Source organism: Xiphophorus couchianus, chromosome 16 (genome assembly GCF_001444195.1).
Source record: "Xiphophorus couchianus chromosome 16, X_couchianus-1.0, whole genome shotgun sequence".
NCBI classification, from domain to species: Eukaryota; Metazoa; Chordata; class Actinopteri; order Cyprinodontiformes; family Poeciliidae; genus Xiphophorus; species Xiphophorus couchianus.
Window position 1 is genome coordinate 14,574,413 of NC_040243.1, and position 15,462 is coordinate 14,589,874.

The 15,462-nt window shown below is 38.1% G+C and overlaps 3 protein-coding genes across 5 annotated transcripts; 2 read left to right on the forward strand and 1 right to left on the reverse strand.

Annotated features, from left to right (window-relative positions):
- Positions 1–880: 880 nt before the first annotated feature.
- On the forward strand, positions 881–4,676 carry fbxw9 (F-box and WD repeat domain containing 9). The gene is made up of 7 exons (XM_028043026.1): positions 881–1,379; positions 1,472–1,625; positions 1,987–2,977; positions 3,267–3,415; positions 3,505–3,708; positions 3,789–3,854; positions 4,308–4,676. The coding sequence occupies exons 1-7, from the start codon at positions 1,267–1,269 to the stop codon at positions 4,380–4,382; spliced, it is 1,752 nt and encodes a 583-aa protein (XP_027898827.1). The 5' UTR covers positions 881–1,266; the 3' UTR covers positions 4,383–4,676.
- A 154-nt stretch (positions 4,677–4,830) lies between these two features.
- LOC114160428 (guanine nucleotide-binding protein G(I)/G(S)/G(O) subunit gamma-7-like) lies at positions 4,831–6,172 on the reverse strand. Its single transcript, XM_028043027.1, has 2 exons — positions 5,950–6,172; positions 4,831–5,815 (listed from the first exon to the last, which is right to left on the reverse strand). The coding sequence occupies exons 1-2, from the start codon at positions 6,031–6,033 to the stop codon at positions 5,690–5,692; spliced, it is 210 nt and encodes a 69-aa protein (XP_027898828.1). The 5' UTR covers positions 6,034–6,172; the 3' UTR covers positions 4,831–5,689.
- Positions 6,173–6,780: 608 nt separating this feature from the next.
- dhps (deoxyhypusine synthase) lies at positions 6,781–12,561 on the forward strand. 3 transcript variants are annotated; one of them, XM_028042008.1, is made up of 11 exons: positions 6,793–6,832; positions 7,300–7,348; positions 7,759–7,958; positions 8,400–8,564; positions 8,656–8,777; positions 9,258–9,354; positions 9,493–9,579; positions 9,663–9,768; positions 9,852–9,955; positions 10,392–10,517; positions 11,610–12,561. In XM_028042008.1, the coding sequence occupies exons 3-11, from the start codon at positions 7,764–7,766 to the stop codon at positions 11,703–11,705; spliced, it is 1,098 nt and encodes a 365-aa protein (XP_027897809.1). In that variant the 5' UTR covers positions 6,793–6,832; positions 7,300–7,348; positions 7,759–7,763; the 3' UTR covers positions 11,706–12,561. The 3 variants fall into 3 exon arrangements, with proteins under 3 accessions (XP_027897810.1, XP_027897809.1, XP_027897808.1); XM_028042009.1 differs by lacking the exon at positions 7,300–7,348 and having other exon boundaries at positions 6,781–6,832; XM_028042007.1 differs by lacking the exon at positions 6,793–6,832 and having other exon boundaries at positions 7,186–7,348.
- Positions 12,562–15,462: the final 2,901 nt, after the last annotated feature.

Consider the following 15,462-nt stretch of genomic DNA (forward strand, 5'->3'; position numbering starts at 1 on the left):
TTTGATCAGGTGAGAATGACCTGAATAGATACCGAAAGTTATAATTTAATTTATTGAAAGCTGTCAAAACAACTAGATCTTGTGTGAAAAATAGACTTGGATGTCAGATATGAAATGAACACTATTATGAACATATACTGTAGATGCCATCAATAAAATTTTAGTTCAATTTTTAAGTCTGGTCATAACTGCTAGGCAGTTTAAAGTTATGCTTGATTATGGATCAGAGGGAAAAAAAGATGTAAATTAGTGCATAATAAAAGACGTGAGGAACCAAGCAATAAAATGACAACATTAGTGCTTATTCACATTTTATGCTCCAAGCATAAAATAAGCATATTTTATGCTTGGAGCATAAAATGTGAATATGCTCCAAGCAAGGTTGAATCTTCAGTTGAATAACATTAATGCTTAATTATATTTACATCCTAAATAAAATGGGCTCCTGTTTTTTTTATTCTTCGGGTAAGTTTGTTTAAGGCCGCGCCCACTGAGTGGCAACGAGAAAAGTCGGAAAAAAAGATGGTTGCGGACTTTATGAGTGATTTCGATTTACATAAAAAAATAACATAAGAATACATGTTTTTGCTTTGACCAAACGACTAAAATAGCAAAAGTAACACTGAGAAAATAATGATGGAAGCCGACACGAACGTTTTGCCACTCAAAAGAGTGTTTACCACAACGTCGCGCAATGACGTAGGTTTAAACCCACTGCAAAATCAGGGTGCGGCAACGATAATAACGTAACACTCAAGTTAGTTGAAAAGAAAACACCCCAAGGAAACTCTGGCGAACATAAAATAATTTAGAACTGGAAAAACAACGAATTTCTCCAAGGTGAAAACTCAAAATAAAAATAACATTGTTACGGTTAATGACGTCATCTGTGTGCACCGGAAGTTGTATTTTGAACTTTGGATTTTTGTCAACATCACTAAGGTAGAGTGTTTTGGGTTGTGTTTTGACTGTTATCGCTTGTCATATTCCGTTTCGGATGAGTTTTTTTTTAGAGGTAACACACCTTTTTAAACACTCGCAACCGGAGACAGCAACTTCACCTTGAACCCAGCAAAGTGTATGCAAAGCTGTAAAAAAATAGAGATTTTTAAACTAGATGGTTACTGTTTAATCACAGTATCAGATGTAACTGTCACATTAGGAAAATTTGGGACGTTTTTTTTAAGTTAATGAATCAGCATCATTAATTAAGAGAGATGTTTGCTTACAGCTGTTGAGTTAGTGGTCATTTTAGGAAAAAGAGAGATGTCTGAGGTTAGAGTTAACCAACATGAAACAGAATCAGGGAAAGGAGTTCCGGGTGGACTGGATCAGCGGAAATCTCCGTGTACTGACCGTTCCAACATGGAGCTCCAGGGGTAAAGCCATCTTTTTCCATCGATCTATGTCTTCATGTTTATCGAGATGAAGATGAGTCATGACTCATTTTTTTCCTGCATATTCCTTTCAGTCTTTCCCCTCCTGTTAGCTCACCATCAGCAGGACCAAGTCCCTCACCATCTGCTTCTGCTGAATCAAGTGACTTGTTGTTATTACCGTGGGAGATCCTCACTCACATAGCTTCATACCTTCCTGCACATTGTTTGATCAATGTGCTGCCAAAGGTAGGATGGACAAGCCTGAAAATTTGTCAGAATTACCCTTGAACATTTTCATGGACAATTTCTGTATTTTATCAGAATTTATGCGGAGAAACAAAGCAGTGCCCAGCTGAAAAGTGGAAGTAGTTTTTCTTTTCCAAATAAAAATCTGAAAATGGATGTTTGAAACATTCATTATCCAAGTTGAGCCAAATAACAACTCAGGCTTTTATAGGCTTTTATGTCATTTACCATTTTGTTTTGGTCTACCTTTTGAAATGCCAACTGGAGTTTGAAGATGTAATATTAGACAAAATTGAAAAATTCAAGGGTAATAACCACTTCTGCAAGAAGAGAAGATTTCTCATCTTTTACCATGTTTCAGGTATGTCGCACTTTGAGTACAGTGGGTGAGGACGCCACAGCTTGGCAGCTACGGGCACAGAGACTAATTGGATCGAGAGTGAGGTTTCCAGTTGGGCCGAGGGATGATTTTGACTGGCCCACTTCTTGCCTGGAGATGGAGCAGCTCATTACCTTCTGGGCAGGTGAAGTGCAACATGTGGGCAAACAATCAGAGGAGGAAATGGATCGAGTGAGGCTGGAGGAGAGAGGACAGGTTGCTGAAGGACATGAAAATGAAGGAGGAGAGGGGGTGGCTAGGGTGGGAGTGGCAGCACAGGAGGTTGCTTATGGTGCTGATGAAGGTATAGAAGTAGTAATGGAAGTGGAGAATGATGAAATACAGCCAGTCTTAGATGGGGATCAGGTGGAACAGTTGAGAGAGGGATTGGAAGGTAGGCTGGAGGTTGATGCAGCTGCACTGATTGAAGATGGAAGGATGGAGCTCAATGCCGATGTGGGACCAGACGCAGCTCAACATGACCAAAACGACTTTGCCTACCCAAGACATCTCAACGACAGGGGAAGAGTGGAAATGGTCCAAGACCAACCTTCCAGAAGTCCTAGTCCTCCCCCGGCACTGGAGTGCATTACATTACCCTCAAGCCACATTGCCCTGGTCAACTCGGTGCTCCTCCTTGGAGGAAAGGGAGCAGTTTGTGCCACGGGGTCGCGAGACTATGATGTGAAGCTTTGGGACCTGGAGGAAGGCTCTAACGGTGCACTGCTGCACACGCTGGGAAGGAAAGGTGACTTCACATCCCATCAGGGCTGGGTCTGGTGCCTAGCATCCGAGGGTCCTCTGCTGGCCTCAGGGAGCTTTGATAGCACGGTGAGGCTGTGGGACTTACAGGCAGGCGGCACCAATAGAGGCCTGATCAGGACCGGGTCAGCTGTTCTCTGCCTATCCTGTCAGAACGATGTTTTACTGGCCGGGACGTTTAACAAGAGGATCAATATGTATGACACGAGAGGTAAGAACACTTAACACATAGAGTTCCTTGTGAAAGTATTTGTAGCACGTAAATCCAGTTTTTCTTTCCTTCCTCTTCAACAAAATGTTTTTAGTGTTGGTCTTCTTTATAAAGTGCCTATAGAAAACATTGAGGCTTTAAAAATTAAGTCATGAATTAAGTTAGTTAGTTTTGTTGTATAGTCTGTTCACTGACAATTACTCCTGCTCTTAAAGAAAATCTGGATTTTTTTCTAAATTTTTAAACATACAAATGACAGCATGGCCTAACGAAGTTATTTTTTTTCCAGCTGCTGAACCACTGATTAAAAGTGTCCATCTCCATGGTAATGCTGTAATGTGTCTGGCTGCTGACGACACATACATCGTCTCAGGGAGCGAAGACTGCACTGTGGCAGTCTATGACTGCAGGGCAATGAAAGCATTAAAGAAAATTAAGGTGGAGATAGATATTACTGCCTGTAGCATTTATTTTTGCTCTTGTGCATCCAGATTTAAGACTGATAGTGTCAATGTTTCTGTTTGCAGCTGAGCTCCTATTTATCCTCCATGAGCTACAGTGGCTATGAGGTTTGGGCTGGAGACAAGAAAGGCATGCTGCACTCCTTCTCCATGCAGACTAGCACCTTAAAGCTCCTGTCCAGGTTTGATGTGGGACACACGGCTCTGGTTACTGGCATCCACAAGTCTGCAGGATGCCTTTACACCTGCTCTACCGATAAAACTGTCAAGGTGGGTTTCAGTGAGAAGTTGTGTTGTTTTGACTTCTATACCCAGTACAGTCCTGTTTTGTAACCAAACGTGTTTTGCAGATCCATATCCCAAGTGGACCACCAAGGACTTTATGTACACTGTGTCATGCCGGTGTAGTCCATGGGGTCAGTTCTATTAATAAAAATATCAATGTTTAATGACAGTAACCAAACGTTTGTGTATACACAGCTGAAACCAGTTATTTGCATTCTGCGTACAAAAAGACTCACCTTTTTTACACACATTAAATGAGACTAAAATGCTGCACTGATGAGTCAATGAGGATTACAAAAATAATTTCTGTTAGTTAAATTTAAGAATTACAGGAGGAATATTGTTGTATCTTTAGACAACATTATGACTTCTGATCCTGTAACACCAGTGGCTAAAAGGCCACTGAGGGAAAAAAGGTAATGTGTCTTTTTATATGGCGAAGGTAAATATCTAACTTTATATTTAGCTCCTACTTTTAATAAAATGAGCATATTATTGTTTTTGAAAAGTTAAAGTGATGACCTAATCCTTTTCTTATTATTTCATCTGTTTCTGTCCCTCCTACCGTTTTCTTCTAATGTCAGCTGAGTGTGGAGGCTGGAATCGTTGCTGTGTCCACCGGCGATGAGACGGTGAATATCTGGAGGCCCAGGAAATAAAATGCTACTGGAGATTTTGAAAAACGTTTCATACAAGATCTGCACTTGATGGCCATATCGTTCTGTCTGCATTGTGAAATTTATGGATAAATGGTTAAAAAAAAAAAAAGAGGCTCTTTTGATGAGGGAGTTTTTATTACTTACTAATAAATGTACACTGACAATAGAAAGAAAGCAGGATAATAAAGTGCATTTTCACTAAAGGATTTCAAAAAATACATTTTAGACAATGGACTCAAGAAAAAAACAGCATATTTTGCTTTGCTTTGTCAATAAACCTTATGCAACATTTGACAGATTTGGGCCTGGACTTTAAACCACTCTGTCTGCATTCCTGTCAAAATGTGTTAATCGTCCTACCTAATCGATTCGGTTCTTCAGCCTCTTGTGTTTTTATGGACCCAGATACACAAGCACACACACACAGCAAAATTAGCAAGCCCCCCCGCCCCCCTTCAGGTCAAGCCTTAAAACCTTGTAGTTTATGAAATCCTGCAGTAGAAATCTGAGCTTTATTAACATGTTTCTGTTTTTCTTTTTGTCTATTTATATTTGTTGGTGAAAAGATAAATGCATCCCTGGATATTATCTTAAGGAAGGAATATTTCCATATGGAAATCCAATAAACTAATATATGAAGTGAAATTACACATGTCACAAATGTGTGGTACAATACACTTGCAAATAGTGTATTCCAAGCAAGCTACTCTAATCTAACACAATAGGAAGTTACTGCTATTTGGCAGTGAGTGTAAACCTGCTCTGTCTGCTTAAAACAACAGCTTTATAAACCTTCAGCCACACTGCCAGATAAACAAACTGTTCCTTTTACTGTCTTTTAAGGTTCAAACTGAACATTTATTTTGAAAACCAGATTTTCAGTGTTGATGGAGTCCTGATTCATTTCCAAGTCATTTTGTCTTACACTCTTATTTGATAGATTTAATTAAAGAATGTTTCTGTTGTTTTGGTAATTTTTGCTATTGTGTAATTTATATCTTGTAATATTTATTCATGTTCAAAATTCTATGTTCAAAACTCAAAGAAACCACAAATATTTAATTGTTTATTGTATTTATGCACTAACAAATTAAACTACAATGCACAATAAAAGTACTTCTGTTCTTTTGTTTATAAGTCTGTGAAACTAACGTTTCCATCGAAAGTCCTGAAAATTCTGTGTCAGAAATTATATGTATGTTTGCAGACGAGGCATAAACACATGACAGGCAAAATAAAAATGTCTAAACTAATCCTTTGGAGCTCCCAGTCTACGTTTTCTGTATTGTGGCATGGATCTTCTGGTGTCAGAGTAGTACACAGGTCTTCTTATCTTTGAAAGGGTTGGACGAAGCCGATATGCCGGTTAGCAGAGGATCGCTGCGTCTGTGTTCCTGACAGTATTGGACTAAATCTGCTGCTGTGAGGGAGATCTGCTCAGACAACAGACAGAAGTTCAAATATTAACAAATAATGGGGATTTTTAAAGCATATTAAAGCTTTTGAATGTTTGAAATTCACACTGTAATAATTGTAGATGTGTCTTAATATTTGAATTCACACATACCTTGAATCTTTCCATGCCTGCTTCAATTTGGAGTTGATCCACCAGTTTTTGGGCCTGGATGATGCTGTTGCTGCTGCTGCACATCTTTCCTGATATTGCCAAAACAAAATGTCCTACAAAAAAATGATTTAGAGTAATATTTTAACCTGATGCAAAAGTCTATCCAGGTCGTGTGGCAAAGTCTGCTCAGATGGGCTCCTGGCTTTGCATTTTGACCCGTGTGCCTTCTTTTATTCGCTGCTGGGAGGAGTTCAAAGCCTCTCTGATATAAAAGGTCACACAAACCTTTTTTTGAAAATGTCACAAACATCGCATAACACTTCACAGCTGATGATGACGACTTCATGCTGGTGGAGAGAGAGCCAAAAAGAGTTGGAGCAGTAGTGTTAACAAAAACTGGCTCCAAGATCTATTGATACTGGGGACAAAACATAAATCCATGCCACACTTTTCACATTTTTACTTTTGAAAGGAAATTTGAAAACCATGCACACTTTCCCTTCCACTACACAATTAAGCACTTATTTGTGTTAGTCTGTCATGGAACCCAAATAAAACATTATTCTTGAAAATGTGAACAAGTTTAAGCTGATTGCAATTGCAAGGCACTACATACTGTATGTATGCAAATGCCATGTTTGGATATTCTATTATTCTGTTGATAAAAAGCTCGTATAACGGAATTAGGATTAGGGCCAGTGGGAAAAAAAACAAAACAATTCTGACTTTAATCTCAGAATTCTGAGGTTAAAGTCAGAACTGTTTGTTGTTTTTTTTCAGTGGCCCTAATCCTCTTCCGTAGACAAATGTCTGTTAAAATCCTGTTTAACAAGCTACACCCCACCCTTGACTTTTACACCATTTGTCACACTGCAAGTTCCTGGTGAGTTTTTAATTTAATTCTGCATCAAAGTTTTGGGGCAAAACTGTAAGTGTAAGATTTTTTTTAATTGTGACTCAAAGAATACAATTTGTGTCTAGTACTAGAATACAGTACAGACCAAAAGTTTGGACACACTTTCTAATTGAATTCAATAAGAAGGTGTGTCCAAACTTTTGGTCTGTACTGTATAAAGAGATATATCTTTCGTTTTGTATTTATGAAAAACTGAAGAAAAAAAATAAAAATAAAATACAGTCACAAAACTCCTCAAAGATTTTTCTCTACACTTTGACTTCTCAATTACAAGCCATACATACTTTTTCTCCCAAAATACCTTCACACATTTCTTTCACTGAAGTGTGTGCGCTATATCAAGTTTGTCCACTCGCGTTTTCCGTAGCGGGGGCTTTTAGCTTAGATTGTGCTATGCGTACAGGGCTACAACACTGTAATATATTTACTTTTAGGTGCTGGACAGAAGCACTCTGTCATCACATAACATCTTGTGAAAAAGAGGTATGTTTTATGCTTGTGTTATATTCAAAATCAGAAGAACGAGCAGCTGCTGGTTGCTAGCATCTAACTGCTAATGTCAATCCACATGGATTTAACATTCTCATTCAAGTGTTGACATGTAATTCTGTGCGCTATTTTATATGTGTACGTATATGTATGTGTGTATGTATGTATTTACGTATTAATCTTTGGTCCTCCATGGAGTTTATGACATTTTAAAAAATTAAATCCCACAATTTTTATGATATTACATTCTAATTGTGCAGTTAAAGAGCAACTATCAGCCTGAGCTGCTGAAGAGACTCCTGTTCACATTTCACTGGATTTGCTTACTTTTCCCAGATAGTCTCTGCATTTTGATACGTAATAATTTTTTTTTGTCATCTGTTTATATACATTTTTTGTAACAGGAAAAATGGCGGACCATGCTCCATCTATTGCCAGGGAGTCAGTTCTGAAGCCCAGCGCTGAACTCCCGGAAGATATGCCAAAAATCCGAGGCTACGACTTCAACCAGGGGGTTGATCTCAAGGCGTTGCTGAAGACGTACATGACCACAGGCTTTCAGGCCAGTAGCTTGAGTCTGGCCATCCAGGAGATCAACCGGATGGTGAGAGATTTTCCTAGCCTATACAGATAAATCTGGTTTTCTCTGAAGTCTGACCTGCTGATTCAGATTTTGTTTAATTCCCTCAATTCTCACTTTGGACTATGATAAAGGTAATAGCTTTCAAAACAACAACAACAAAAGGAATTCAAACACTATTATATTTGATTTCTATTAAACTCATAGAGGGGACATCAGATTGAATGCTGTTAGTGACGCGTTTATAGACCACACATTTAGGAAGTTTCTTTGTCTTGATGCATTTTCAAAAAATAAATGATGGATAAATGGCCGAACTGATTGGTGTATCGTTAACATAACAGAAAAAGGGGGAAAACAAGCACCTTGGTTTATAGTCTTTTATCTGATGTCTAACAAACTTAACTAAATAAAATGTTGCAGCTCTGCAGTGTGGAACCGCTGCTAACCAACAGTTTATCACAGATAGAGAAACGCCTGGAATCGGTCGAAGTAGACAAAGAAAATGAGTCTGAAGAGTCCTGCGAATCCTCCCGCAAGTCCGGCTGTACCATCTTCCTGGGATACACCTCCAACCTCATCAGCTCTGGAGTGAGAGAGAGCATCCGCTACCTGGCAGAGCACAAAATGGTACAAACTTGTTCACTTATAGTAGCCTAAAATAATGAAACCATTTGATGTGACTGTAGCAGTTTATCTCTACCGGTTGCCTTGTTTTTAGGTGGATGTGATTGTCACCACAGCTGGAGGCATTGAGGAGGATTTCATTAAGTGCCTGGCTCATACTTACTTGGGAGACTTCAGTCTGTCGGGCAAAGAGCTGCGTCTGAGAGGCATCAACAGGTCGGTGTTTGAATCTACATAAACAAAGTTCCTGCTTTTAAAGTGAAGCAAAGGAAGATAAAACTAAACTTTTTGCATCTTCTAATGACTCTGTAAAAGAGGCATGCACAAACAATAAAAATGTTTCAGTGTGGATAGAAATTTCCTGGGAATGACTGTGAAGAAGTGGTCAGAAGGAATGGAGGTGGAGATAAGAGAGCAAAACTCAAGTACAGCAGAGATGGAGGAAGTGCTAAATTTTCAGATGAACTTTCAGTGTAACTTTCTTCTCATGTTACCTGTTAGATATAACAGTATGCATGCACTATTTTTCAATAATGTTTTTTTTCTTAAAACTCTCCACCAGTTTTCATTTTGCATAAAATCAGCAAATAAACATGGTGATTTTATGTTTATAAAATTAGATAAAATTAAATTATAGAATAGATTAAAAATATTTGTGTCCACCCATTGTCTCTGATCTGTCTACTCTGAGTGTAGGATAGGAAACCTTCTGGTGCCCAACGATAACTACTGCAAGTTTGAAGACTGGCTGATGCCCATTCTGGATCAAATGTTATTGGAGCAAAACACAGAGGTGAGCCACTGACTTTGGCGCAGATTCAATCTGTTGATACGAAGACATGCATTAGTCATGAAGCTGTTTTTCGACATGTAAAAGCTCATTTCACAATATTTAGCACTTTAAATCAAACAGCAGGTTTGTTTGTTTCAGGGAATCCGGTGGACTCCCTCTAAAATGATCCATCGGCTCGGCAGGGAGATAAACAACACCGACTCTGTCTACTACTGGGCATACAAGGTTTCTCTCTAAAATGTGAAGTGATACATGACACCTCATCTCGTATTATTCCAGTTGGCTAAAAATAAATTTTTGTGTTTCAGAATAACATCCCAGTGTTCAGTCCTGCACTCACTGATGGTTCTCTGGGCGACATGCTCTACTTCCACTCGTTTAAGAACCCCGGCTTGGTTTTGGACATCGTAGAAGGTAAAAAGCAGCAGCGCTTTAACGGAGCAGTTCCACTTTAGTAGTCCCAGCTCTTCAGACCATGAGTTTGGTGTTTGTTTCAGATATACGAAAGCTGAATGGCATGGCGATTTTTGCCAAGAAAACAGGAATGATCATCCTGGGAGGAGGGTTGGTGAAACATCATATAGCCAATGCTAACCTCATGGTAAATAACCTTTCTGTGATCTTCTTTGCAAACCTTTTTGCACAAAAAAATATCCTTCTGTTGATCAAACTTATTAGAAGTAGTGCATTAGAAGCACTGTAAGATCTCTTTTTTTGACTCAGACTGATTGAATTTAAAGTGCTGTCAGAATATTTTTATGCCATACTACATAATTTTGTGGTTTGCGGGAAGCTGAATGCTGGTCAGAACATTTCTAATGGGACTCTGTTGCATCTTTCTTCCATCAGAGGTCTTTGTTACGTCTATATTTGAACTATGTGACTTTTTTTTAAAAAGATTATCTAAATGTATCCATTATTTTCAAAAAGCTATCTTAAAGCTTTTATGATACTATTTTAAAGTGTAATAAAGTTTATTCCTAGAGAGCAAACCTGAAAAAAAAAATTCCTCTCTTTCCCTATCCTTGTTCTTCCAGAGAAACGGCGCTGACTACGCTGTGTTTGTGAACACGGGTCAGGAGTTTGACGGTTCGGACTCTGGGGCCCGACCTGACGAGGCCGTATCCTGGGGAAAGATCAGGACAGACGCCAAACCTGTTAAGGTATAGATCCTCATGTCAGTCTTAGTTTTCCTTTGTAGCTCAGGCTTCATGTTTGAAGCCGTCATTCTGCTGAAAGATAAATCTCCACTCCAAGCTCAGGTCTTTTGCAGCTTCTGACAAGTTTTCTTTCGGGATTGCCCCTTTTAGCACAATTTCTATTTCTCTCTCCCTCCTTTTAGGTTTTTATAGAAAAAGAAATTCTACCAATGTATGACTTTGGATGGTAAGCGTTATTGCTTTGCAGCAAGAAGGCTCCCCCTGCATGGATGCGTGTTGTTTTTGTCTTGGTACTCCAAATTCCTCCCACAGTCCACGGACATGACTGTTAAATTCATTGGTTACTTGGAGTTTAGTTATAAAGTGATTCATGTGACTGAGAGACGCAACACACCATGGTGATGTGATGTTTTATGAATGTTATTTGAAATGTGTAATCTTTATGGCGTATTAAAGTGACTGTAATTAACACTTGATTTGCTGAACACCACCAACGTTGCTTTATTGCATTTCTCATAATCAGATGGGATCATCGGACGTAATTGTTTCTAGCAATGGCATGCTTCAGCCTAAAGGTGGCAATGTTGGATCACTATTTGGGCTAAGAACTGAGCTGTTTTTTTTAATCAATCCTACAGTAAGCCCCAAAATCTTTCACACCCTGGTAGATTTAGATTTATTTTCAGTGAGCCACAAAGTTTGTTTCTGACAGGAAATGAGACAGTCAAGTCATTCAAAGATAAAAAAGAACAATGTTAAAGGTGCTATAGTTGAATTTTTATTCACATTTTGTTTCTCTCCCCCCTTCTTTTTTTTAAATGGAAAAAGAAAACATGTCAATAACAATGGAAAAATATTTAATGGTATTACAGTCATCAAACATTTCTTACAGTTGCTGATGAGCTGAGTTTTTGAGGTTGTTGCCATCAGCCTCCTTGCCATCAGCTTCTTTCACAGATTCCAGTTTGGACTCCAAAATGTCATTGTTGCCTCCAAATAATCACATTATTTGAATGATTAAAGTCAAATTTGCCAGGGTAAAACAGCAACAGTGGTCTCATTAAACAGTTACTGTGATCTCTTGTTGGTTTTCAGGTGTACGCAGACGCCTCTTTGGTTTTCCCTCTAATTGTGGCCGAGACCTTCGCTCTACATGCCGACAAGCTGACAGCGGGACAGAAAGCAGATTAAAGCGATTATGCTACCTTAAAAAAAACAAGACAACATCTTGTTTTATTTTCATGGTTGTTTTCCCCCTCCATATGAATGCATGAATCATATTGAGATCTGCTACTTCTAATCTGAATAGGTATAACATTTTGAGGCAAAGTCTCATTTCAATGCTGTCTCTCATCTTTAGTTTTGTAAATTAGAAGGTTTTTTTTTTCTTTGCCTTTAAGAGAGTTGAAATAGCATGCGTATAATGCTATCACATGTACCAAAGAGATTTCCTAGAATGCTTTTTAGTTTAGCTGTAGGCCGTGAGTGTGTCTGACACAGCAAGAGACTAACCATGTCGCAGCATAACTCATGTCAGTGTAGTTGCAGCTCTGCACTCAATGCATGGCTGCTGTTAATGATCAGGCCTTATTGATTTTTAGTTTTATTGAGCAGGTAGATCATTTTAATGTTGATGTTTCAGCTTAGAAGATGCTTCTGTATGTTTAACAAATCAGGAAAACATCTGTTAAAAGTTTTGGATTTTAATCAATGCTGCATTTTTGTTTTTTGGTTTCTGTCTTGTGTGTGAAAGCCATGGAAATGCCATCATGTGACACTGAGTTGGACTTGATTAGGTTGGTGAATAGTCTTAGATAATAGAAACGAAGTTAGATGGTATGTTTGTTACATTTGGGGTAAAAAGGGTATTTTCACTCTTCTGTTAATTAAACATGGTAAGAAGGTACACATTTTCAATGCAAAGATGTTATTTTATGCATTTAGCCATTTAAGTTATGGATATATAAAACTTGGTTTCTTTGAAAATCAACTATTGCCCATTTTTTTCAAGTAATGGATTTCAGATTAAACTTTTTTTTTTGCTTAAGTTCCTTTAGAGGAGACTGGGATAAATTAATCTGAGACAACTTTTTTTAAAAATGTTATATTACGGAAACAGTAATATATGGTTATGTTTAACCATATAACATAACCCAGAGAGGGTTATGTTTACCCTCATTCTGATTGATTTAAGGGATGCACAACATCCTGAAATATATGCAGATATATGACCAAACTAAGGTTGTAGTGATCCCAAATATTTAAAATATAGCTGATACTACACTAGTCTCCCCTATTTATTTCTGTTTTCAAGGCTCTCCCTGCAGAACCTTGCTGTTTTAAGATGGATATACAGCTCTGGAAAAAATTAAGAGACCATTGAACTGAACTCGATTGAAAACCTCATGGTTATTCCACCAAATATTGATTTCTGAGTTAAAACATTAGTATTGTTGTTTCCAAATGATTACGAACTTGTTTCCTTTGCATTATTTGAGGTGTGAAAGCAATTTTTTGCAGATAAATACTAAATCTTTGCTTGGAATTTTGGAGGCATGTTGTCACTAATTCATAGAATAAAAGAACAATGTTCATTTTACTCAAACATATACCTATAAAAAGTAAAATTAGAGAAACGGATCATTTTAAGTGGCCTCTTATTTTTTTTTTCCAGAGTTGTATGTAGGATGTAGTTTGTTTTGTTGAAATACCGTCTAAAAAGTATGCTTTGATAATAAAGCTCTGTATCTTTTTCTTCAATCAGTGGATGCTTCAGAGATGTTGTGTGTGACTCTGGGCGTCATCTCCATTGGGATTCATCGTATGTAGTTTCATTCTGACTGATTTGAAAAGTAGCAGTATCGCTGTTAAAAGATATTGTGTGGCAACTGTCGTCCTCAGTTCTTGCTCGGTAAAATGGAGCTAGACCTCTGCTGAGTTTGTTACTGCTTGTTTTTAGCAACAATGATTCATTTCCCATAATGAATAAGGAAATGCATTAACTACAAGAAAATTCAAAGAATGAGATGACATTTGGGGCTGCTGACGAGCCTTCGTACTTAAAAGTGACTCAAAGTTCCTGTTATTTTCCATTGCATACATCTGAATGCGACGCAGTCTGGTGCAAAAACATCCTTAACTTTGGTGTCTGTGCTAAAACATACAGCGTAATAAAAGTTTTGCTTCAGTGTGTAAAAAGAAAATTACAGGGTATAGATAATTAGACCTTAAGGCTTTACGCTTCAAAAAGATTTTTGTTAAATAGTTGATTCATTATGTTTCCTACCCAATTATATCAAGACATGTTTTCCTGATTAATGTTTTGTTCCTGAATTCTTTGTGGAAGCCCAAAAGTACCAAAATGCAACAAATAAATATTTTGTTAAATAAATACTTACAATTAGTAAAAATTATTCATAACCTGCAAGATTGAGATTTGAAACCTTTTTTTTTTATTAAGTTATGGTTTTTTTTAATTTTACCAACATGTTTCTTCTAATTATAGATAATAGTTGGAGTGGCCCAGCCAGAGACCTGATTTCAATCCCTTATAGAATCTGTGGAGGGAGCTAATGATTAGGGTGTTGGAAAGGAGGCCTTCCAGCCACAAAAACTTAAATCTCATAACAAATGTTTCAGCAATCATAAGGAGCATTGATTGCTGTAATGCTAATGAAGGGTTTTCTTTTATACTATTTAGAACTATACAAGTAATTTTTGAAATGGCAATTTTCTAAAGATGTAAAAAGGAAGAATTTTTTTTTCTCTTTCAAAAATGGTGTTTTTTGGTTGAAAGAAAATATTTTAAATATAAATCTGAAATTTATTCAATTAGTCATATGTGGCCCTGGAGATGTCAAAGTTTAAACAGCAGGAACAGCTAGTAGATATCTCCAGTATGAATGATACTTTATCAGCTGAAATCTGTTCTGTGACAAAGGTTGCTTCAGGTATTGGTTAACGTACGTACAGGATGTTTGAGTCACACAAGAGCATCGCAACATCTGCATGTAATTGGTGCTTGCTCATGCATTTTTAATTTGGCCGGGCAAAGAGCAACAGTATCTACGTAGGGCTCAGACATTTCCCTCTATGAATGCAGCAGAACCAACCACATAATCTTGTAACAATGATCAAGACATTTCCCTCTGCAATATGCGACTTTGTTACAGTGGCAACGGATATTTCCTGTGGCTAATCAGCGCGCTCATATCCTTTGCACTGAGTCACTGTTATGTTCACAGTTCACTTATATTTCCAACTCCTTGGAATGGAAATGCAGAGTGGCTTTCTGGTTCAAGTGTGTCTATAATATGTTCACTGAAGCGTGAGCTGCTTTTTCCTTGAGGAGGCCAGCGTTAAGCCTCTGTTTTTAAGCGGTTATGTTGACCTTTTTTTTATTTGGAAACAGAGATGGAGGAGTGGAACTGGAGCCGGGATAAGGTCAGCTTTCCCAAAAACCTTTTCTCCATGTGCTCAGACACATATATGAGCTGGGCGTTCCTGCACTGGTGCAAACTGCTTTTCCATCCACTGTTTCTATCTTTTCCTATTGGCGGTGACGCTGTGCAATTGGTGTGTTTGCTCAGGGCTTTGACAGTTGAAAAGATTTTTTTTGTGATTTTCAAAGGCATTGTTGTATGGATTTTAGCTCTATAGAAACATGTTTGCCTTGTGCTTAACTGGGAGATTACAGACAGCCAGAGTGGGCTGAAAACAGTGGAGTCGAGACCCTGCACGTGTTTGTGTGTGGATGAGCTGTAGTCACGCTATGATAATATTGTGTGGCGCCTGCACAGTGGAGACAGTGTCCCCCCTCTTCTCCCCTCCGCCGTGGAACAATCAGTACACTATGTGATGTGCAGGGCTGCAGCAGTCATAATGGCAATTATGTCTTCTTGCAGCCAGATTGGCAGCTTTTTTATGGTGAGAACCAAGGAGCCAGACA